Below are 22723 nucleotides of genomic sequence, written 5' to 3'. Positions count from 1 at the left end.
TTCTTGAATGTCACTTCAGAGAAGATAAGCCTCCAGTTTTCTGTATTTGTACAACTGGGGTCAATTTCTACCCTCAATTACACATATTTTCTCAGGAAAATCTGTGGAACTAAATGTGTAAACGATATATTCATCCCTCTGTCATTTAAAGGTATTTTAACCTTCAATTTGAGCCCTTTTAAAATCTAAATCTCTTTTAGCTTGTTACCATGCAGCCTCACAATTCTCTAACAGCCAGCATATTAAAAGGGAGCTTTATACTCATTTTTTCTTGGCTCCAATCTGTCAAGATGCCACTATCCACAACAACTTCCAAAATTAAACAAACAACCCTTTTAAAAACATAGTCTTGAATAAATATGAAATGAAAATGTACTACAAACTTAAAGAGATATAGTTTAATTCATTTGAAAATACCACAGTGATCAGTTAACTTCCACCTCAAGTCCAACTAACAGTGACATAAATGGCATTACATTGTTTCTGAGAAAGGAGAAATCAATATTTTTAAAAGGGTTGTTCTTATTAAAAAGGAACCACATATTTATGGTATCTCTCGGGGCTAGAAGGAGACAATGATCTACAGCAGCATGACTGTGAATGCTTTACTTTTTCCTGAAAGCTCTCTGATGAGAATGGTGTTTCCCCACCTCCACTTTGCTGGCAAATGCTGATGTAAACAGCATACGTACAAAGCATGGGGGTTTTCACGTGAATCCTGCGTTTTTTCCACAAACCCTTTTACACTGTATTTGCTTAAAATATATCTTCTCATTTCTGGTTAACCCACATCCCTTCAAGTGTTAATGAGCTTTTTTCACAGGAGACTGAACCATTTCACAAAAGTGAGACAAAGCCAGTTTTTAGGAAAGCAAAGAGTTTGTTGGACTGGGGCATGAAGCTCCTACAAAAGATCTCAGACATTTGTAGCAATATTAGAATGAGATTACAATATTGACAAATTGCAATGGGGCTCATTTAAAACACAGATCAATCTTGCTTATCAATCTTGCTAGGAGTAAAACATTTAAGATATTATACCGCTGAAATCCTACAGGAAGGAAGTAGACTTCTGAAGCTATAAACAAAGTTTAACAGAAGTAGGAAGTAATTCAAAAGCTCTTATACTAGTGCTGGTGTAAAAATATTTAACCAGAGAAAATGTGCATGTTTTTCCCACTTTATTTATGTATTGGTTATTTGGAACAATAGCAGGTTGTCACACAAATCAAATACAGTATTTAAAAATCAATTTACAATGTAATTCACAATGCCACCGAGATAGTCATTACTCGTTTTTCAAAAATAGATCTTTCTGGATTTTTGTCTGTATTAAATAAATTTTCACCTTTATTACACTATAAATAGGGTATTTAATATTAGGTCAGAATCTGTGGAAAGTCCTACTGGATGTCACATGCAGCTTCTTATTGGATGCTGTTCTTTTTCTTTTCTTTCCTTGTTTTTTCTTCGACAGCTGCTAACTTTACACTGGGGAGAATAATTAAAAGTTCCTTCAGAAGACTACCTCCCTGTACCTCTGACTTTGTATAGTAGAGAAGATGCAATACAAAGACTTGCATAGTTTCCCCGTCTTAAAAGGCTTACTAGATCTCTTTTCAGACTCTTCTCTTGCTTTGGGTTACTGTGTGTAATGGCATAAGCTATTGCTACACCAGCAGGACAATTCCCATTATTTAATTTATTCATCTCCCTTTGGTCCTATTCCAACTCCTCTTCTCTCTAACACATGCACACACATCCCAGTGCCTCACTCTCTAGGCCCAATTCTGCAAAGCACTAAGAATCTGTCATGCATTCAAGTGCTTTGCTGAGTAGTAATGGATTTAAACACATGCTCAAACTAAGAGTTCCTATGCTTTGCCTAATCGGGGTAGTAATGTAACAGCAATATAGGTTGTCTGCAATGAGTCTGTGAAATCCTGGCCATCATTATCAAAGGATTAAAAAATCAGTGTAAGTTTGAAAACTTCTTCACTCCATGGCTAGAAGGGGTAAAACCTGGAACACATTTTGAGAAGCTGCCTTATTATATACTTGCAATTCCCTGCTTTCCTGGAAGGTATCACATTCCAAAACAACAAGTAGTTCAATACAATCAGGTTTCAGACTAACATAACAGTAAACTATCCTAAAATATCTACAAGCAAAAAATAAATGTAATTTGTAACCCCCAAACTTTCAGTGTTTCTGTAGCCTTTATTCTAAAACATATAAGCTTATGAAGCTGTGGTCTTTATACTCTTGAGGGAACAATCTGAAACTCCCTTCACGTGCCGGAAGGATTAAAACTGATCACTTAACAGTCCGTTCCATTCTTTGCTCCTGCAAGGCATCATCTGATTCCCACTGAAGATCAATGGGACTTTCACTATTGATTTCCATGGGAGCAGGGTCAAGAGCCAATATCACTAACTTTCAACCTCTTATTTTCTCCTAGGGAATTTAGTAATATAATCCTGAAAAATAGCATATTACAAGTCACACTTGATGAACTGAACAAAATGTGTAGTGGTACTGAAAACATTCATCATCATCATCACTATGCCTTCATTTTAAGAATCCAGATTTCACATAAGCCATAGAAGACATCAAGATCCAAATTCTGAAATCCATGGGAGGCCCAGGCATCCAATAGCAGAATCTGGCCCTCAGTTATTTGTATTCCTTACAATGACTACAATTCAGCAAGGAAAAAACGTGTATTTTTCAATGTTTTGTTAAGTGAATCAACATACTGAATATTTTCATATTTCAAACTCCCTTTGTTGTGGTCTGTTCCTGCAACCTTTACATAAACAAACCTCACACTTACTTAACTGGCTCTCTTGCTCGCCTGAGATGTTAATGCAGGAGCAGATCTCTAAGAACTAACCTACCTCAGAAAACAACCCATCTGGTCTACCAAATTGACCAGGTGGAATCCATAGCTTGATTCTGAGGTGAGAGTTGATATACTTAGCAAGGAAAGCAATGACTATTAGGAAAAGTTAAAACCACATCAAATACTGTATAACAATTCATTTCTGCAATCCTGCACACAGAAGTCTAGTTGATATCAACTGAAGCTAGGCATGCTTCATTGGACTAAAATAAACATAGATGTGTGCAAATTGAAAAAAAGGGTTGGAGGCTGACTAAAGCAGAACTTTTAATGTCTCTGGGACAGAGTATTCTCCTAACAATATATAAATCAGAGAATACATTTCAAGAAATAAAGAACATCAAAACCTAATGAATTTATAAACTGGATTTATGGGGGGGAGAGAAGAAAAAAAAAGAGGGATATTATATCCCAAAATAGTATGCATCTTTAAGATGTATAAATTTAGGTGCCCTAGAATGCGAGTCTGCTGTCAGACCATATACGATTTTGTACTAGCTAGAAATTCAAGCAAAGAGTATTTCTAACTGTGGAGAGGATTTTTCTGGCATGAGAAATATAAATTCACAGATTTTTAAGGCCAGAACAGACCATTATGATCATCTAGTCTGGCCTGCTGCATAACTGGCTTTAGAATTTCACTTGTACATGCACATACATTTGAATATGACAGATCTCTCTCTCTCTCTTTGCCATACAAAAGAGTTTCATGTTCATTTGCATATGCAAGCAAATAATCAACAACCCAGCATTAAGAGTTGTAAATCTCCTGAAATTACACTTTTTTAAACTTTTTAAAACAAAAGCTAGGATAAATATTCCCAACCCTACTAATACTGTGAGCCAAAGTCTGCTCTTCTTCGGACACCTGTTGCCCACTGACGTCTGTACACAAGAAAGAGTGCACATCCAAGAGCAGAATTTGACCTTTTGTAAGACAACAACTTTTTTTGTGAATATTTACCATATCTGTACAAATGTACTTTGGAAATCTATTACATGTTACATACATGTGCCACTGAGAATGCCCATCCAAAATAATCACTTATGAAAGAATAATTATCAAAGGTTACAAAGCTTTGTTTCCTCAAAAACCTGTTTTATTCTAGGCTCTAGCATTCGAGTCAATGGTCCCACCTGCAACACAGACAGCAAAAACTCCCCGTTCTAGAGATTGTTAGCAAAAAACATCAGTTGATTGCTGACTCTGTAATGTTAAATGGTCACGCTTCAAAATATACTACCCCAAATACACCATTCTAGACAACTCTTCTAAGTGCTATTATGGGTATCAATCCACAAACAGCAATGATCGCAACAAAATGTCCTGTGAAGAGAAATGTCAGGCATTAAAAATATATATCTCATTAGAATTGGATTTTTTTTAAAAAATTAACACTGAAACTTTCATAGAAGAATATAGGCATAAAAAGTTTACCACACTTAATCTAAATTCTTAACCATTTACATATGTAGCTATTCACAACATAATATTTATGGATTCCTAGGCCACTTGTGTGCTATCTTTCCCACAGTAGCTACAGCTTTGTGCTGGGAATACTGCTAATATACTTCTCCGCCCTGAGATTTGTAATCACAAATAAATAGCTCTGCAAATTTAACATTGTAAACTTTGAATTTAAGTCTTCAGTAAGAAGTCATCCTCAAACCATGGAGAATGTTTAAACAATGTAAACATATCAAACATTTTGTCAGTTTTCACAGTTATCCCCAGTAACCGCAGAATCTATGTGAGATGTACCGTCCAAATCCTGAAGACCCATTGTTTCTATTGTACAATATTCTTGTCTAGTTCATTTTCCAATCTCTCAGACTTTATTTTCCTGGATAAATCCAGTTGTGATTTGCATCCCCAAAATGTAATCCAGTTCTGTTCTTCCAATATGTATCATCTTTACATAGCTTTAAACACGCTCCTTCTGAGGAGATTATTCTTGGATAGAGGAATGGCGAATAGCTCTGTGGTAGTCCTCTGGACTAGTGACATGTTCTGGTAAGTCATAGCCTCTCAGAAAATGTCCACTGTTTTGTTGAGCAAAGTAGTACAGCTGCCTTGCAAACACTGGCTCAACCTTAACAACAGATAAAAACGTTATTGAAGTGTGACAGCATACTCAATGTTAGCAACTTACTCAACAATAAAACGATGTTTTAAAACAAGACAAAATAAAACAGTTCTGCATACCAAAATGGAAGGAAAATGCATTCTATTTTCATTGGACTCTGTCTTTACTTCATCTCCAGATTTGTAGAGCTGGCTGCAGTTTTTGCCAGCAAAAACCACTGCATAAAGCAGTTTGCAACTATACCCTGTCAGCTAATCCATATTTACATGTAATGTCTGATTGGTGTGTGCCCACATTTCCATGGCTAAATTAGGCATGGCAAAATGCAGACATTCAGCTTCACATGCTTCACTTTCAAAAATCTGTCCCTTATTCTGTGTCCAAAAAGTCTGAAACTTGAAATGATTAGAGTTATTTCTCAAAAATAATGCTTCTCAGTTTAAATATGACGGTATGTCCATTCACCCCTAACTGTACTTGTTCAGCACTTTGCTGGTCTAATATGGCCAAGATTTTGTGAAATGTTTGAGAGGCTCTACTTATTTTGTGTGTCTCACTGGCGCTAAGGGCTCCCATCTTTGCACAGGGGCTTTAGTTAAATATTTAACCTTGACTCCTAAGATCTAAAAAACTTGAGACTTTTAAATGGAGAACAAAGATGCTCTCAAAAGGGTTTTTTTTATGGGCCAGGCCCTCCTCCCAATTTGAAATCCTTAGACATGTCTGCACATGGACATCATTGTACAGAGGAAAGATGTGTGTGGGTGGCAGGGGGGAGAACATGTTCTCCCAGCTTTCAGCTGCTATCTGCAATGGAGGAAGGGATGGGAGCCTGAGATTGCTCAATGGAGCCTGCTCAGCTCCTGCCCTCCCCAACTAATGTACCACCCATTCCAAGTGCAGAACTCAGGACCCAAGGCAGGGGCTCAGACAACTCCAGAGAAGAATTGAGCTTCCAGTCCCCTGCCCAGCAGCATAACAAAGGTTCAGGTCTGGGGCATGGCCCTGGAGGAGAGACAAACTCATTGAGAGGTGTAAGGAAACAGTGGGCACTGGCTTTGTCTGTGTATGTGGGGGGGAGGGGGAGAGAAGAGGAGGATGTACTGGTGAGGGCCTCAGGAGATAATGAGGAGGCTTGAGGTACAGTGATATCCCTGATCTTTGCTAGAATAATTACTGTATTCCTGACCTGATAATCCCCAGAAATCTAAAAACCCAGGACTGATGCCTGTATGTGGAGGAGGGGGTTGGATTTCTGTTAAATCTCTGAACAGAAGAAAAATCTAACCAGACCTTGGGAACATTATTCAGACAGAGGATGACTGGGTAGGACAGCAACCTGAACTTGAAAGTTGCAACCCTCCACCCAGGGGAACCACATGCCAATGTGTTGCAGGCAGATAGTGGTAAGGAAGTCACAATTAGCTAAGGGAAGTTAATTATTTTATTTAAAAAAAAAACTCTTGGGAGTCTATCATCTTAGCATCCGGGTGCCTTAAACACTAGTATTCTCACCTCTTACGGTATGTCTACACTAGCTCAGAAGTTCAAGCTAGGTAGGCAAATGAGGGCAACCGGAGTTGCAAATGAAGCCCGGGATTTAAATATCCCGGGCTTCATTTGCATCTTCCCGGGCGCCGCCATTTTTAAATCCCCCTTAGTCCGAACTCCGTGCCCGTGGCTACACGCGGCACGGAGTAGGTAGTTCGAATTAGAGATCCTAATTCGTGCCCGTAGCCACGGGCACGGAGTTCGGACTAAGGGGGATATAAAAATGGCGGCGCCCGGGAAGATGCAAATGAAGCCCAGGATATTTAAATCCCGGGCTTCATTTGCAACTCCGGTTGCCCTCATTTGCCTACCTAGCTCGAACTACCGAGCTAGTGTAGACATGCCCTTAGAGATAATGGCAACAGACTAAGCCCTGGCACTAGTGTAGGAATGGAGAGCAGGGGTACATCTCCTTTGGGGAGCTTGAGTTTTTTAAGATGCAGTGTGGAAAGCTGAACTCAGCCTCCACTACTACTGGAACAGCTGCACCACAGCAGGAAATGTAAAAGTATGCAGCATAGTCAAGGCCCAGGATTAAAAAAGTAACTGCTAAAATGTGAAGCAAGACTAACCCAAACAGTAAAGTCTGCCTCAGTCTGCCTACGGCATTTTTCAGTGCAGACACCAGAGGCCACGAGAGGAGAAAGGAGAGAGAGTATCTGTGAAAAACCTAATTGTGCTCCAGCATCTAATGTGGCAATGCTAAAGGAATTCACACTTATGCACCAGCTTTGCCAGCCATGTAATCATATTACATACAATGTCCTGCTTACTAGCATCACATGGCTGACACTAGTCAAATCATTCCATTTAGCTAATAGTAATAATTGCTCCTGGAGAGTGCTTTCATTGGTCGATCTCAAAGCACTTTACAAATGAGGCCAGTCTTCTTAGCCCCATTTTAGATGTGGGGAAACTGAGGCATGGGATGGGACATGGTTTGCCAGCAGTCTAGTGGCAAAGTAGGGAATTGAACCTGGTCTCCCAGTTCAGTACCCCATCCATTAAGCTGTACTCCTGCCTCATAACATACCGATAGAAGGTAGAGAAGACTACCTGGAAGATTCACAAACCATTGATTTTAAACTAAGAAATAAAATAAATCCTACTTACGTGGGCTGTAATTAGCTTCCTTTGCCTTTGTGGGTCTGGAAATTCCTCTCCAAAACACAGAGCAACCTGGAATCTAGGCAATGGACGTCCATGGTGGGCAAAAGCTTGCAGTTCTGAAAGCAGAAAAGATATGTTCAGAAAACCCTCACCATCAGTGGCTGAGTTCCAGACTAGTCATGAAGGACCTATGAAGAGGCCCTAGCAAAGGGAATGTGAGGCTGGGAGAAAAGAGAGATCCCAGCAGAGAAAAGTGATCTTGAAGACTTCACCACAAACATAGGTAAGTATCAGCAAGAGACAAACAGCTGAAAACTTTGTACCCCCCAAGAGACTCAAATTATTCTATCTGCATTGCATTCTGAGTAATTTCCTATGAACTGCAATAGAGAGTTCCTCAGATTCCTGCTTAGGTTTGGCACAATAACAGAAGTTTCGGAAACACTCTTTAGGGCTTTTGAACTTTGCCAGGTTAAGTTCCCTTTACCCCTCTCCCACCCGCCACATTTCAGAAGGATCATGCTATGCAAGTCACAATGCATTGCTTCTGTCAAAGACAATGTTGCTGAGATGTTGTAGGAGGGCCTGTCACCCTTCTGAATAGAACCCAGAGCAGTTGAAGTAACAAAAGTGTTTAAACTTTGACTTCAAGCTACAGTGCTGGTACCACTTCTTGTGATGAGTGAACATTGAAACATAGGCTGTTCATTAGAAAGCAGATGGCCAATCCCCTTGCAAGGTTTTGAACCTGCTCCCACATAAAATAATAGCAACACTCCAATTGACTTCAGTGGGTTCAGAATCAGGCCCAAGCAGAGCCATGCTAGTATCTGTATGCTGCCCATTCTACCCAAGTCATGAGCCAACAAGCATGTCATTAGCTCAGAGCACATATTTTCTCGATGGATTTCCTTTCACTTCTACTACTGGAGCCAGGGTCCCAGAGATCTCGTGTTATCGCTCTCTAAGGGATACATCTACGCTGCAATCTGAGGAGTGACTGCAGCTCAGGAACGTAAGACATATATGCAATAGCAGGGCTAAAAATAGCAGTCTAAGATGGGGCCACATGGACTAGCATTACACACAGGTCTCCAGGGTCCCCAACATCCTTGTGTGGACCACACTGGACCTGATAGTGTGACATCAACATTATTAATTTTAGCCATCTTAGTACCGGGAAAGCCAATGTGGGTCTGACCACCCAAGCTGCAATCACACCTCATATTGCCATATACAGCTACCTTTCAAAAGGCTCCAATACAGCGACATCTGAGGCCTTTCAATGCCCCCCTCGTCCTTTTTTCCCCTCTCTGCTGCTGTCACGTCTTGGATCATGTCTGCTTCTCTATTGCAAACTCTACAGAGTAAGCTCTTTGGGCGATATCCTGGCCCCACTGAAGTCAATGGGAATCTTGCCGTTGTCTACAATTGGACCAGGATTCCATCCTTTAGGTTGGTCTATAAAGTACTCAGAATTTCTTTAGCCACAGAGTAACAACATCCAAAATGTTTGGCTTTAGTACCAAAGTCTCAAAACAGTGCAACATGCAAAGTGCAAATCTAGCTATAATCGTTCTCTGGTTCTAATAAATAACAACAATACCGCCTCATTCTTAAACAGCACTTTTATCCACAGAGTTCTAAGCTCTTTATAAAGGACAGCAGTACCATTCTCCCCATTTTACAGATGGGGATCCTGAGGCACAGAGAGGGGATGTAACTTGTCTAAAATCATTTAGCTGGGCAGATACCAGATTAGAACCCAGGTCTCTTGAATCCCACTCCAGTGCTCTAGTCATTAGGAAATACTGCCTCTCCAATACATACATATTTATATTATGTATATCAATAGCCACATTAGATGTTTACAAGAGGGTTCCATTTGGATTAAAATATATTGCCCAGTGGTGCTATAAAATTAGTGACATTTAATTGAATTAAAAAAGAAAACCACATATTTATTTCGACATCCACATCTTTTGCTTCTCAGAAGGTATGTTTATGCTTTTGACTTATAAAGAGCAAACAATGCTCGGTGGTGTGGTTTGTGTCTTTCAGGACACTTTTCAGAAGGAAATCAATAAACATAATTTTAAAAAATGAATACACTATGGACAGGGGATAACACCTCACAGATTGCGGTTAAGGTATGCAATGGGGATTTGGAAGATGTGGACTCAGTTCCCATAAGACCTTGGGCAAGTCATAAAATCTCTCCATGCCTGACTTCCCCCATCTGTAAAATGGGGAACAACAACTCTTCCTTTCACTTGTGATTTGCCTGTCTTCTCTCTTCTGACTGAACACTCTTGGGGAGCCAGGATTGTTTCTAACTCTGTGTAACTGCAGTGCCCAGCACAATTGGGCCTAGTCTCATCTGAGAACACAAATGTATAATAATTCATGAGAAATTAACAATGACAACTAGGACACAGTTGACTTGCATAGGCAATGTTCTCTCTCTATTACCAATGAAACCCTAAAAACACTCACAACCTTATAGAAGCAGAGGAGGATTTTCAGTTCTTCAGTCTGATCAATCCATTCACTTATAAAAGAGGGCAAGGAGGTGTCTGAGATTAATGCAACTCCCAACTAATTAGTCCCAATGTTACTAGTGGGGAAATAACTCCATCCCTACCCCTCCTCTGTCACAGAATGTTATCAGCCTTGGTGATTCTCAAAGTATTGCAAAATATTGCAGTATTTCAGTAGTGGCACGACAGACTAAAATACAATGGTCTCAAGTTGCAGTGGGAGAGGTCTAGATTGGACATTAAGAAAAGCTATTTCACTAGGAGGGTGGTAAAGCACTGGGAGGTGGTGGGCTCACCATCTATTGAGGTTTTTAAGTCCCAGCTTGATAAAGCCTTAGATAGGATGATTTAGCTGGGCTACGTCCTACTTTGGTCAGGGGGTTGGACTAGAGGATCTCCTGAGTTCTATTCCAACCCTAATCTTCTATGATTCTATGATAATAGCCTGTGGAAGGGATGGAACAGAGAAGGGAGTTGGAACATGGAAGCTTTTAATAGTAAGAAATTCCTTTCAATATGAAAGAGAATCAGAGAATCCCTGATCTTTCAAATGCATGAAAGCGGGTACCTGAAGTCCTCTACTGCTCTGAGCATGTCACTTGGTTCATCAAACAGCTCCACTGGCACTCTCTCATCTCCTGGATTAAATTCAGACTTCTGCCGCCAGATTTTCCACATACCACCCCAAATCAGCTCTCATTTCCTTCTATTCCAGCTCCAATTGCCTGTGTGCCACTCATGCTAGCCTCTTTAACAAACCTTCAGATCCTTCCCCTATTCCAGACTTTAAGCCTTCTCCTAATTCCCACCCCCTCCTAGTTTTCTAAATTCATCACTCAGATCTCTCTATAAATAATCCAAGTGTTAGAATCTGATCACCCTGTAATGTGTCAGAATCATATAATTTGCAATCCTGAAGAGAGTCCTATATGGACACACTCCTGCATAAATATGCAGTTGTACTGATTAAAGGCCACAGCTCTGACTCTTCAACTTCCTTCTGTGAATCTCTAGGACATGCATCTACTAGTAGAAATCTGCAGTGTTTCCTTCCACTAAAGGTCTAACCTTCTGACTGTCTGCACCCCGATGCCCTTAGTTTGGAGCTCAGTAAGCAAAATTTATATTTAGCTATGGTTTAATGCATGGCAAAATAGCCACTTAAGAAGTTACCTGGCTATCTGCATGCACAGATATGATAACTTTTAGGAGCAGGTTGGATAGACATCTATCAGGGATGATCTCTAGACAGTGCTTGGTTGAGGGCAGGGGACTGAACTTGATGATCTCTCAAGGTCCCTTCCAGTTCTAAGATTCTTTGATTCTAACCGCACATAAATTAGGCATGCAACTGTGCACATGTATATGCAAATGCATAGCTTACAAAAGTTAAATTAACCTTTAGGAATAAACTTCTAAAAAGCTACTTCCACGTGTCCTGTGAATGATTTGGAAGAGCCAGATTAAATTTAAAGTGACATCTGAGAAAGGAAAAGGGGCTCCCCAGCACATGATTGCAGGCATAATGATACATCTTATAATTAGCATACAACAGAAGTTGTAACCCTATAAATTCAGCTCAAATTCCCCTTTTTAACTGTCAATTTTCATATCCTCTTCAGATGTGAATTTAAATGCATATGCTGCTTGATAATTCTGCTAGGATGACACATCAAAGCCTGGAAAATGAAGTATTTTAGAAGTGATGGTTCATTTTGGGCATTTTTTAAAGTGTTGCATTATTTTTCTGTGAAACAGTAACTTGCACCAATGTATATGCCTGAAATACAGCAAGGTGTGCTGTACAGAGGGAAGAGCAGGCCACTCTAAAACTTAAGAGATTAACTGTAGCTCTGCCACAAGCCGGAACTAAAGGGCTGCCCTGGTTCTCCTCTTACTCCAAGGGAGGGGAAGTCATCTGTGGGATCCCTTTCCCTGGAGCAGATTGCTCACCTCTCTGGTGCAAGCTGAGAGTGCTGGCCAGTGTCTTGGAAACTGGGGTCAACACTCCACCCACTCCTCTCTCAGAGGAGGAGTATCCATGTGAGGCTGTTTCCCCCTCCATTCTGCTATCCAAAGACAAATAACTGGAAGAAGGGATTTTGAGTAGGCGCCTTAAGATATTTAATTCACTTTTGCAGGTGAATTGGAATAATACTTTCTGATGTTTAAATAATCAGAGTCATATTTCAGACTCACAGTAGGGTAAGTCTGGAGTAAATCAGCAGCAGAGTATGAAATTACTGAAGATTTACAACAGAGGATCCAAAATCAGAATATGGTCCCATCTGCTATTCAGTCTTAAGAAAGACTATTTTGTTGGGCTCCTTCCAGCCAGTATTAAATAATACAGGCCTTTTCTTGTCTTCAAGTGAGCATAAGTGGTTCCTACCACTTTCAATGGGTGCCACAAACGTGTATCAAATGCAGAACTAACCATGATAATATACAAATGAAAAACTATTCCCAGGCTGTGCTTGCCTAACACTTATATATAGGGCCGTAATCAGAGAATAGCTGAGTACCTGCATCTTCCAACCCCTTTTGTGGAAGACAGTAATTTAGTGCAAAGAGCTATTTAATCATGCCCCTTTGGAATCACAAGATAGTGATTTGGTGACATTTATATAGATACATGTAACCTAAATTGAGAATTACCTGCTAAAAACTGCTGAGTATCAAAAAGTTTGCACGTCTGCTCCCTTTCCAGTTTATTTGGCCTGTCACTGCATAATGCCAGAGGTCCATCCCAGTAGATCCTGCTTTGACAAAGTCTCTTAGCATAAAGCCCATCAGGTGCCATCCAGAGTATTACTCCTCGTTCCAAATGGCTCAGTAGTTTTTCTATGTTTTTCCTCTGGCCGTTATCTTCAGGATAAGGGAAGATAACTTGATCCAAGCTGCTGACTTCATAACTTTGGGCATGAGATATTCTACAGCCTTCAGGACTTGAAGTCGTTGTCTCTTTCACCAGTATTTCACGGTAATATAGACAGATGTGCAGTCGACAGTCTGTAAGTATATTTAGAAAAAAATACTCTTCACTACTGTGAGTATTTTATATCACATCGCATACATTAAGGCCAATGGGCTAGATCTTGCCAGGTACTATACACCTGTGATTTCTAATATTCAGCATCTCTCAGAATTTAGCCCTGTACTGTATTAGGGAAAAATATAGATTGAACTGAAATAATGAAATATGTTGGCGAAGGAAACACAAACTCTAACATCAGTTTCTACCAATAGAGGCCATTGGAATGAGAACCGATTAGCTCATGATGAAGACAATATTCTAGCAGAAAATATGCTAGAAATCAATGCCTGGCAAGCTGCATATTTTCATTAATTAGGAAAAAATATTCATACTTCCCGGCTACGTCTACATTGGCCCCTTTTCCGGAAGGGGCATGCTAATTTTTCAGATTGTAATAGGGAAATCCGCGGGGGATTTAAATATCCCCCGCGGCATTTAAATAAAAATGTCAGCCGCTTTTTTCCGGCTTTTAGAAAAGCTGGAAAAGAGCGACTACACTGGCCCCGATCCGGCCCGATCCTCCGGAAAAAAGCCCTTTTCCGGAGGATCTCTTATTCCTCCTATTCAAAGTAGGAATAAGAGATCCTCCGGAAAAGGGCTTTTTTCCGGAGGATCGGCCGGATCTGGGCCAGTGTAGACGCTCTTTTCCAGCTTTTCTAAAAGCCGGAAAAAAGCGGCGGACATTTTTATTTAAATGTCGCGGGGGATATTTAAATCCCCCGCGGATTTCCCTATTACGATCTGAAAAATTAGCATGCCCCTTCCGGAAAAGAGGTCAATGTAGACAAGCCCCACAAGTTGACACTGGAATTAATATTCAGTCTCAGTATGTTCTCTTAGGATATGTCTACACAGAAAAGTTATTTCGAAATAACAGCCATTATTTCGAAATAACTTTCCTAGCATCTATACAAGCCAACTGCTATTTTGAAATTAATTCAAAATAGTGGAGGGCTTATTTCGAAATTGGTAAATCTCATTCCACAAGGAATAGCGCCAATTTCAAAATTGCTATTTCAAAATAACTATTTTGAAATTAGGTATTTCAAAACAGCACTGTAGTATAGACATAACCTTAGATGCATCAGAAAATGGCTATGATTCTCTCAAAATGTTGTACATGACCATGTCAAGCGACTATCCACAAGACTTGCAAAATGCAATCAGTTGCCTTGTAAAATGGTCTTTGAATGAAATGCAAACAAAAGTATACATGAAATCTTAGGCATGAATGTAAAGTGGTCACTCAACACAAGAGAGTGACTAGGCCATCACCACTGTACCAGGCAGCTACATTTTATTAAGGATTAATAAATGCTGCATATCCTGATGTAGTCAACAGAAAAAAAGAAAAGTATCAATAGGACAAAATCTTGAACAAAAAAATAACAAAAAATCATCTAAACCTCTGAATCTAAAAGCAATATGGCTGTGTGGTAAGAATCTGCTTCCCTTGTCCTATCTCACAGAGCAGCAGCCAAGAATTTACTAAAGCCTTGAAAGAGCAAAGTACTTAAGCATGTGTAACTTTAAGCACATGAATGGTCCCATTGATCTCAATCTGAATTACACATCTCAATCAGGACTACTTAAGTACTTCAAGTTCTGCATGTGTTTAAAAATGTTGGGAAGTGTGTACGCACAGAAGTCACTTGGTAGGGAAATGTTACTTTCACTCACAATGAAGCCACTACAACAATGAGTAAACATTTACTTGGAAAGTTACAAGGAGAGCCCCCTAGAACATTCACCATGAAAGCCCAGTGTTACAGACTTACCTGATAGTGCAAGAGCTTCACCAGACCTTATGCTTGGCTCTATTGGGATCCCAGGAGTCTGTGACTCAGATGGTGCACAAGCATAAAAGGTTCCAGTCACCTGACAACCTGTTTTACAAACAAAAGTCAAATAATATCTAGCTACCTAAAACCCAAAAGCAAAGTTAGAGTTCACAGCCATGCACGTGGGAATTTCGAGTTCCGTCTCTATAATTTTTTTTCCCTTGACCAAAACATTTTATCCATTCAAGATGTTATCTAGAATCTTTTCTTTACATTTTTTAACTAACCATATCAGTGCATATTTTTATAAACATACTCTGCATTTTAACCATAGAATGATGTTCTTGGAGGCTGATGAAAAATAATCCATTCAGTCTCACAGATCTTAAAGAGTTTTATCAAAGACAGTCAAAATATTCAAAGTAGTTATGTCTCCAATTGGGTAACAGAAAGAAGGTAATTGTGGGTAAAAGAGAGATACTCCTGCATTAGAGCTTTCATACCACAGTCAACATTAGTCCTTTCACAAGCTATCCCTTCTTGTGAGTGAGATAAAATTGAGGCAAACTGAAATGTGATGACACTTGATCCAAAGTCTCTTGAAGTCAACAGGTATCTTTGGGTTGACTTTAAAGGGCTTCAGATCAAGGCTGGGTTAAGCACTATACTTATGATGCAGGGAAGATAAACAGATTTGTCTCTTCTCAAAGCTAGTTTGCTTTTTAGCCTATGCCAATGGCATACTTGAGTGACTGTTGACAAACAAGGGAGATGTTCTTACCATTTTCACAACCAGGACCTTGCCAATGGTGACTGCGAGCTGCAAAAGGAACACTTGGGCACTGGTAAGGGATGTCAGGGTGTGGCTGTTCTGGGGCAAAATCTCTCCAGTTACGTTCATGAGGTACCATGTAGTTTGACACCTGTTGAGTTTAATGAGACATTATTTTATTTGGCTGTAATCGGAACTGATGCTGTCACTCTCATAATCTCCCATATTAATAAAAGTTTCCTTAGCATTTGCGCATGAGACCTTTTGTTATTTTTTCTCCCATAACTCTTGAGGATCAAAGTGGATGATATTTTGCCATCAGAAGGAGGCTTTCAAAAAAGGTGTGTGTCACCACTGCTGTAAACTATAAACATGACAAAAATTACAACAGCCAATGGAGCACTGTGGCAAAATGTTATAGAATATCAATGTGTCATATGTTCAATTTCTAGCACCAAAAGTACTAAGGTAATATACATCCATTTTACAAAACAAAAAACAAAAAAAAACACACCACTAACAAAACAGAGCTGTAATTCACATTTTAAAAAATCACAGATGGATCAGCTGCTCTGTGGTTTCACATGATGAAAACATTGCTTCCAGATCTCTCAGTTTCTTATAAAAAAAGTATTTTTCCATGCAGAACTAAATGGTGGTAGATCAGCATAGAAAGGCTTGTAGTATAAAATGGTATAATCTTGCAAAAATGAGCTCAATCGGCACCTCACAAACAAGCTAAAAGATAATACATGGCTGATGCTGTACCTGAGCCTGTAGTGAAGTATAAGGAGAAGTCATTGTGTAGGGATGGTTCATCATTATCTGTTGATCCTCTAGGCTGAGTTGCTTTGCCCCTAAGTATATGATAAGGATAAAAACAAAGTTATTAACTGTATCTTAAATGAACCTGAACTTGAAAATGATCTGCTGCAGAGAAACCTGTGCAAGAGACGGTCCTTAATAAGCAATTTCCTCGTTTAAGAGGCCATTCTACACCATCCCCAAACAAGGGGCTTGCATGTGCTTCATTGACGCAGGCCTACGCAGCATATTTCATTTATGTGCCCGTTCAGCTTTTATGGCCAGTGTATAGGAAGGTTGAGTGGTGGCCTTGCTTGCTTTGTGCCCTTTTTGGGTTGTCTTGCAAGTCTGAGAAAGAAGGGGCACAGGGCCAGGACTGTGAGGGTACATCTACACAACAGGGCTAAAGTCGAATTAAGATACGCGACTTCAGTTATGTCAATTGCGTAGCTTAAGTCGAAATAACTTAATTCGGCTTTTGGTGCTGAAAGAACACTTCCTTCAACTTCCCTTACTCCTTGTAAAATGAGGGTTATAGGAGTCAGAGTAAGAAGTCCTCCAGCTCGACATTATTTTGAAATAAAGGCTTGTAGTGTAGACAAACACTATGTTATTTAGGAATAACATCAGTTATCCTGAAATAATGCTGCTGTATAGACGTACCCTGACTGTACTTGATTGCTATGCAGAGACAAAGAAGGTAAGGGAGATTAATGCACTCCTCTAAACTTCTTCACTCCTGGAGGAGTAAAGTACAATCTGTCTCATAAAGAATTCAGATCTGCTCCCCCTTTATTTGAAGTCCACTTCCATTAAGCAAACTTACTTTTGCCTGTCTCTTGAGTGGTTACTTAAAACAGGTATCACTGTATTTAAAATTGATATAAAGGATGTACACCCAAGATTAAACCCTCCAATAATTTACTTACTGCCTATATCTCCAGCAAAGGGATATTTTTTCAAATGCTACCATTCAGGTTCCTGCAATTCTTTTTCAGCAAAACTTCCAATGTAAATCAAAGGGAAGTTTATCCAAATAAGCTGTACGTGGGTATTCCACATCTTGTTATCGTACAGATTGCTACAAAGTCTTACATGAGTGATTGAATGGTTATACATGACCCGAATGACAGCACATTGGTCATCTCTTTGGTTTTTGCACATTGGAAAATGAGACTATAAATGTACTGTATATAAAAATCTAAGCTGGCCTACCTTTTTTAGCTCCTTCTGGCACTATTCGGTATACTTTATATGGATCAGAAATATCCAGCTGGCTTCTCTCAACCAGTTCTTCAAAGTCATTGCTCTTATTCAAAGCACACCGGAGCCTTGTCTTCCAAGTTGGGGGATCTGGTTTATCAATGCCCTCTCTGAACTTTCCTTTAAACAGAGCCCAAGCCTGAAAACATGTCACATAATAAAAAAAAAAAATCACAATCACAATTGATAGATAATCACAAAAACTGAAATTGCATTTGAGTGTGTGTCAGAGAATTTATTCCTTATGGGTTTATACTAAAGTATGTGTGAGGTGGTCCCTTGGTAAAGAAATAAAAAACAGCCAGAAGAAAGAAGAAAAATGACAAGGAGGATGCAGAAATAAATGTTTTCTAACAAATGTTTAGCATTATAATTGGAGAAGGAAAGAGGGGAAGTGTTCCATGTGGAACCTGGGAACTCTGTAGTTAAAAACAAAAACCGAACCCGAGCTCGCTTGCTGTTGGAAAGCAATTAACTGCATTCATTCTGGGAGAAACTACACAGAGTTGCTGGGGGCAGCAAGCAACGCGTTTGAAAAAGAAAGACATGGTAGCGCGCCCTCAAACCAACTTCCGCTGAAGTCAAGGGCAAAACTCCCCTTGGGCTGGGGCTGCGGTGGGTCCTGGCTGAAAAGAGCTCGGAGAGGGAGAACAGACCCCCTACCCGCCAGGGGCGCAGCTCGGGCTGTTGTTCTGCGCCGCGTCCTGACTGGGGCTTACGATTGTTTGACCCTGGCTGGAGCTGGCGGCTGCCGCTGCTCGCCCAGCCCATAGAAACTACCGAGGGGGGAAGGATCGCGAGGGAGGGGGACGAGAGGAGAGAGAAGGGTGGGTGTGTGTGTCTCTGCAGGATTGCGAGTGGCCCTTGGCCGCCCTACCTTGAAGAGGGCGGCATCCTCCTCGCGGTTGTAGTCCTGCTTGCCGGCGTGCTTCCAGGGGATGCGGAAGATGCTCTTCTCCTCGTTCTCCCACACCAGGCCCGGGTACTTGCCGCTGTCGATCTGGTCAATCAGCCACTGGCGGAGCTTCCCGTTGCCGCAGCTCACCGAGCTCATCCCGCACTCGCTGCCCTCCAGGTTCATGCCCCCGCGCCCGCCGCTCGCTGCACACGCCCGGGCTCCAACTTGCGGAGAGGAAAGGGAGGAGAGAGACGCCCCCTGTCAGTCGCTTGGACAAACCCCGCGCCGGAGCTGGCAGGGCCGCCACCCCGCAGAGACCCCCCCATGGCCCGAGCGGCTTCGCTTTGGGACGGGGCGGGGGCCTGGCCCGGGAAAGGGAAGGTTCCTCCTCCTCCTCCGTGCACGGCGGCCGCAAGGGGGCCCGGCCGGTGGAGTAGGCAGGCCCTGCCATCGGGTCTACTGCTCCCGCCAGGCACGGCATGTGCGGGGACATGGGGAGAGGTTAGCGAACGGGGACAATGCACGTGCGCCTCTAGCCAGTGTGTGTGTGTGTGCGCGCGCTTGTAACCTCTGTGTGTGTGCGCGTGCTTGTAGCCTCTCTCTCTCTCTCTCTCTCTCTGTGTTTATGAAACAGAGACTGAGAGTCTAGCTGGGCATGTGTTCATGTATATACACCTGTGTTCGTATGTAAATACTAACCCCCGGACACTGCTTTGAAAACCTCAACCACAAATAGCTATAAATAGCGCGCATGAGCTCTAAGACTACTTAGATATGTGCGTGTACACACACACACACACACACACACACACACACACGAGAGAAGTGGTGCGAATTCACAAGCCCCACACAAGAAGATGCTTCTCAAAGCCGTGCCTGGAGGACAATGCGTTATGCGGAGGGGTCTCGCTAATAAGCCCTCGCGATGCAAGGCTAGAGCAGTTCGCTGCCTACGCCTAGGAATGGCTGCAGACCGAGCAGAGGCTAGGCTGTGCCTCATCCAAGCGTGTGCAGTGACCGGCCGAGACACAAACACAAGCATCCAGACACAGACGCCGACCCGAGCTAACCTCGCAGCTAGCCCGGCCAGAGCCTACCTGCCGTCAGGACACTCGCACGCGCTGCGCGCAGGCAGGGGGACTGGACGGGTGTGCTTTTTGACAACCACCACGCCCACAGAGCCGGGCTGTAAGTGGAAGTGTGTGTGGCGCTCCCTAGCTTCGCAGCTGTGACTCCCGCGGCCAAGCGGCGGGCCTTGCGCCCACGCGCTCAGCGCTGCGGGCCCAGCCTGGGGCTTTTCCAGTCCTACACGGTTCTGATGAACATCATTTCCACGCAGCTGCTGGGGGAGTGGGCGGGTCTGATCGACTGAGCCCGGGAAAGAGCATCCTCGGCTCAGAGCGCTGGGCAGCGCTGGGCGCGGGTCCTCAGCCACCTCCACGCCAGCGGCCGCGTAGCAAACGCCGCACGGTAACATTTAGGAAGAGAGCGAATATGGTTCCCCTGGGGCCGAGGAAGAGGGAGCAGGACTCCCGCTGAACTCGGCCACGGCCTGCGATGCGAGCGGGCCCTTGGCAGGTGTACTACAGAGCCAGCATTCCCAGCGGCTGGGAGGTTTTAACCCAGATCGGACCGGCTGGCATCATTTGGCCATTACTACCGATAATGGTAAAAAGCCGGCAATGAAAAAGAAATGACAGGGAACATGTAATGATGGAATCCACCCCCAACTTTCAATTTCTCCCTTTCCAAAGTGATAATGTAGCCAGAAAATACGGGTCTCACCAAAATCATGGGCTGCTGCTGGAAAGCAGATAAGGAGGGTAGGAGTCGGACATCGAAATGCCTGACCCTAGCTAGACAGGGTTACATTAACTTAATGAAATATATATATATATATAAAGAGAGAGGTGTAAGGTCCAGAAATCAATGGATGTGCAAATGCGCTTAATTACCAGTGCTGCAGTAACCCTTGCTCTCATAGAATCACAGAAATTAGAACTTAGCAAAGAAGACACGTCCAGTCAATCCCCTACTCCCAAAAACAAATGTAGGATCATTCAAGCCAGCCAAGCTATGTTTAAAAACAAGACATTCAACAGCAAATCCTTTTCCCACCCAGTCTGACCTGTTGCATTTATGCAACTTTTTGCAACATTATCACTAAATGTCCATGATGTTACTTGAATACAGCCTCTAGCAGGCTCTCTAGCCTATCCAAAGTTATGTCTATTTCTCTAACTTATCCCAAACAGGAGTGAGCCCATGGGTTGAAAGAGTTTTCTCTTGAGAGAAAGCTTCTGTGTCAAACAAAACGAGGGGGAGAATTTGGCAGATAACTCTCATTCAATTTGCAGCCAGTAATTACACCCCTAAAAGAACAGGGTCAAATCCCTACTTGCTTTAATAACCAAAGGAGTGTCTAATTTTCCCTCCCACCCCGTCCAATCTTTTTCTTTACCGCCAGCATTGTGGAGGATCGGTCTCTTACCTCTTTCACCCAGCCGCTCAGTGCAGGAGGCAGCCTGTTTTCTCAAATGGTTAAAAAAGATATGAAACAGCCCAAGTGAGCGAAAGCAGGAACTTATAGGACTGAAGAGCTGTCAGAGATGGGGGAGGGGGTTGAGGGCGGAGTTTTACAGAGGTTGGCCGAGGCATATAGACTCAGCGCGGGGGCCGCGCTGAAGCGGCACAGTGACACGTGGAGAAAAGTACAGAGACTTGTAGTTTTTATACACATACACATACATGTATAAATAGAGCGGGAAATCCCTGCCCGATCACCTGTTTTACTGCAAGCTTTATTTTACTGTAAACGAGCCGTGTATCAAAATCTACAAGAACATGTCTGATGGTGATGGAAGGCTTCTTAGTTTGCTGCCAAAAAAAGTTCTTGCGAGAGAATCTTGCGTCTCAGTGCCCTCAAAGCAACAGCTGTCAGCGAGAGACGGGAAGCGAAATGCACATTGGCTGACATTCCATAATAAGCTGCCACACGTGGACTAGTCAGGACAAGCGCCCCTTCCTAAACGCAGAAGCAGGCTCACCCTACGCCCTGTCACTGTGGATTTTTTGTAAATATATTCAGAGCCAAATGGTGTATACAGAGAATAAGCTGCCTCAGCCCCCAAGTCATTGGTACCAGAAGACACCTGCGAGTTGTGAAACAGACTGAGATGGGGTGGGGATGGGGGTCTGGAACGTCAGATATTGTTGCAATTCAGTTCTGAGGCACAGCACTTCTGAGCGAAGCCCTCTGATAAAGCCACGTGGATGTCAGGACAGCGCTAAGCTGTATATATTGTGTGGTTACTCTTCCGAGGTTCCGATCTCACCCCGATGGAGCAAACGTCAGTTAATCGGATTCTGAACCGGATACATTTTTAATGCTAAAAGAACAGATGGCATGGGGCAGTCTATGCTTTCATACCCAGAGTATGCACACACCGTCCATAGCGTCAGAACGACATGTATGCAAACAGGAATGATCAAGTAGATCGAAATTTTTCAACTGAGCAAACCAAATCTCTCCGAGCAAGGTCCCTTTTAAACCGCGCGGCGACTGACCTCACGGTATGCAAACACAGCGCTGGTTGTAAATGACTTGTTAATATATTTGTTTTAAAAAAATCCGACTCTCCAAAAACGAAGGTGGGCAGGAGGAAGATCGAGGTTTGAACTAGCAACAAGTCGTCTAGGAGCTTTCAGGTTTCATACACATTTCACGCAGCAGCTGTCCTATTGCCCCAATCCGTTTTAATACTTTTAATACAAATCCACATCCTCTGTTCTTAAATAGCACATTGAAAACAATCAGCGCACACTGACTTTTTCGACTATTTATGCACAGGATACATACTAGTGTTTAGTATATTAATTGCTAATCTTCAACGCCATCTTCTGAAATTTAAACGCAACTAAAGTCAGGGCTTTTTTCTAAAGCACGTTTAGGTTTTGGTTTATAACAGGACTCAA

The 22723-nt window shown here is 42.1% G+C and overlaps 1 protein-coding gene across 1 annotated transcript; it reads right to left on the bottom strand.

Annotated features, from left to right (window-relative positions):
- Window positions 1-1166: 1166 nt before the first annotated feature.
- On the bottom strand, window positions 1167-21388 carry IRF4 (interferon regulatory factor 4). The gene is made up of 9 exons (XM_014581444.3): window positions 21240-21388; window positions 18728-18972; window positions 17803-17989; window positions 16552-16640; window positions 15793-15934; window positions 15009-15116; window positions 12852-13205; window positions 7657-7769; window positions 1167-4998 (listed from the first exon to the last, which is right to left on the bottom strand). The coding sequence occupies exons 2-9, from the start codon at window positions 18929-18931 to the stop codon at window positions 4855-4857; spliced, it is 1341 nt and encodes a 446-aa protein (XP_014436930.1). The 5' UTR covers window positions 18932-18972; window positions 21240-21388; the 3' UTR covers window positions 1167-4854.
- Window positions 21389-22723: the final 1335 nt, after the last annotated feature.

This window comes from Pelodiscus sinensis, chromosome 2 (assembly GCF_049634645.1).
Source record: "Pelodiscus sinensis isolate JC-2024 chromosome 2, ASM4963464v1, whole genome shotgun sequence".
In the NCBI taxonomy this organism is placed as follows: domain Eukaryota; kingdom Metazoa; phylum Chordata; order Testudines; family Trionychidae; genus Pelodiscus; species Pelodiscus sinensis.
The sequence above is the reverse complement of the archived record's forward strand: the minus strand, read 5'-3'. Positions and strand labels throughout refer to the sequence as shown.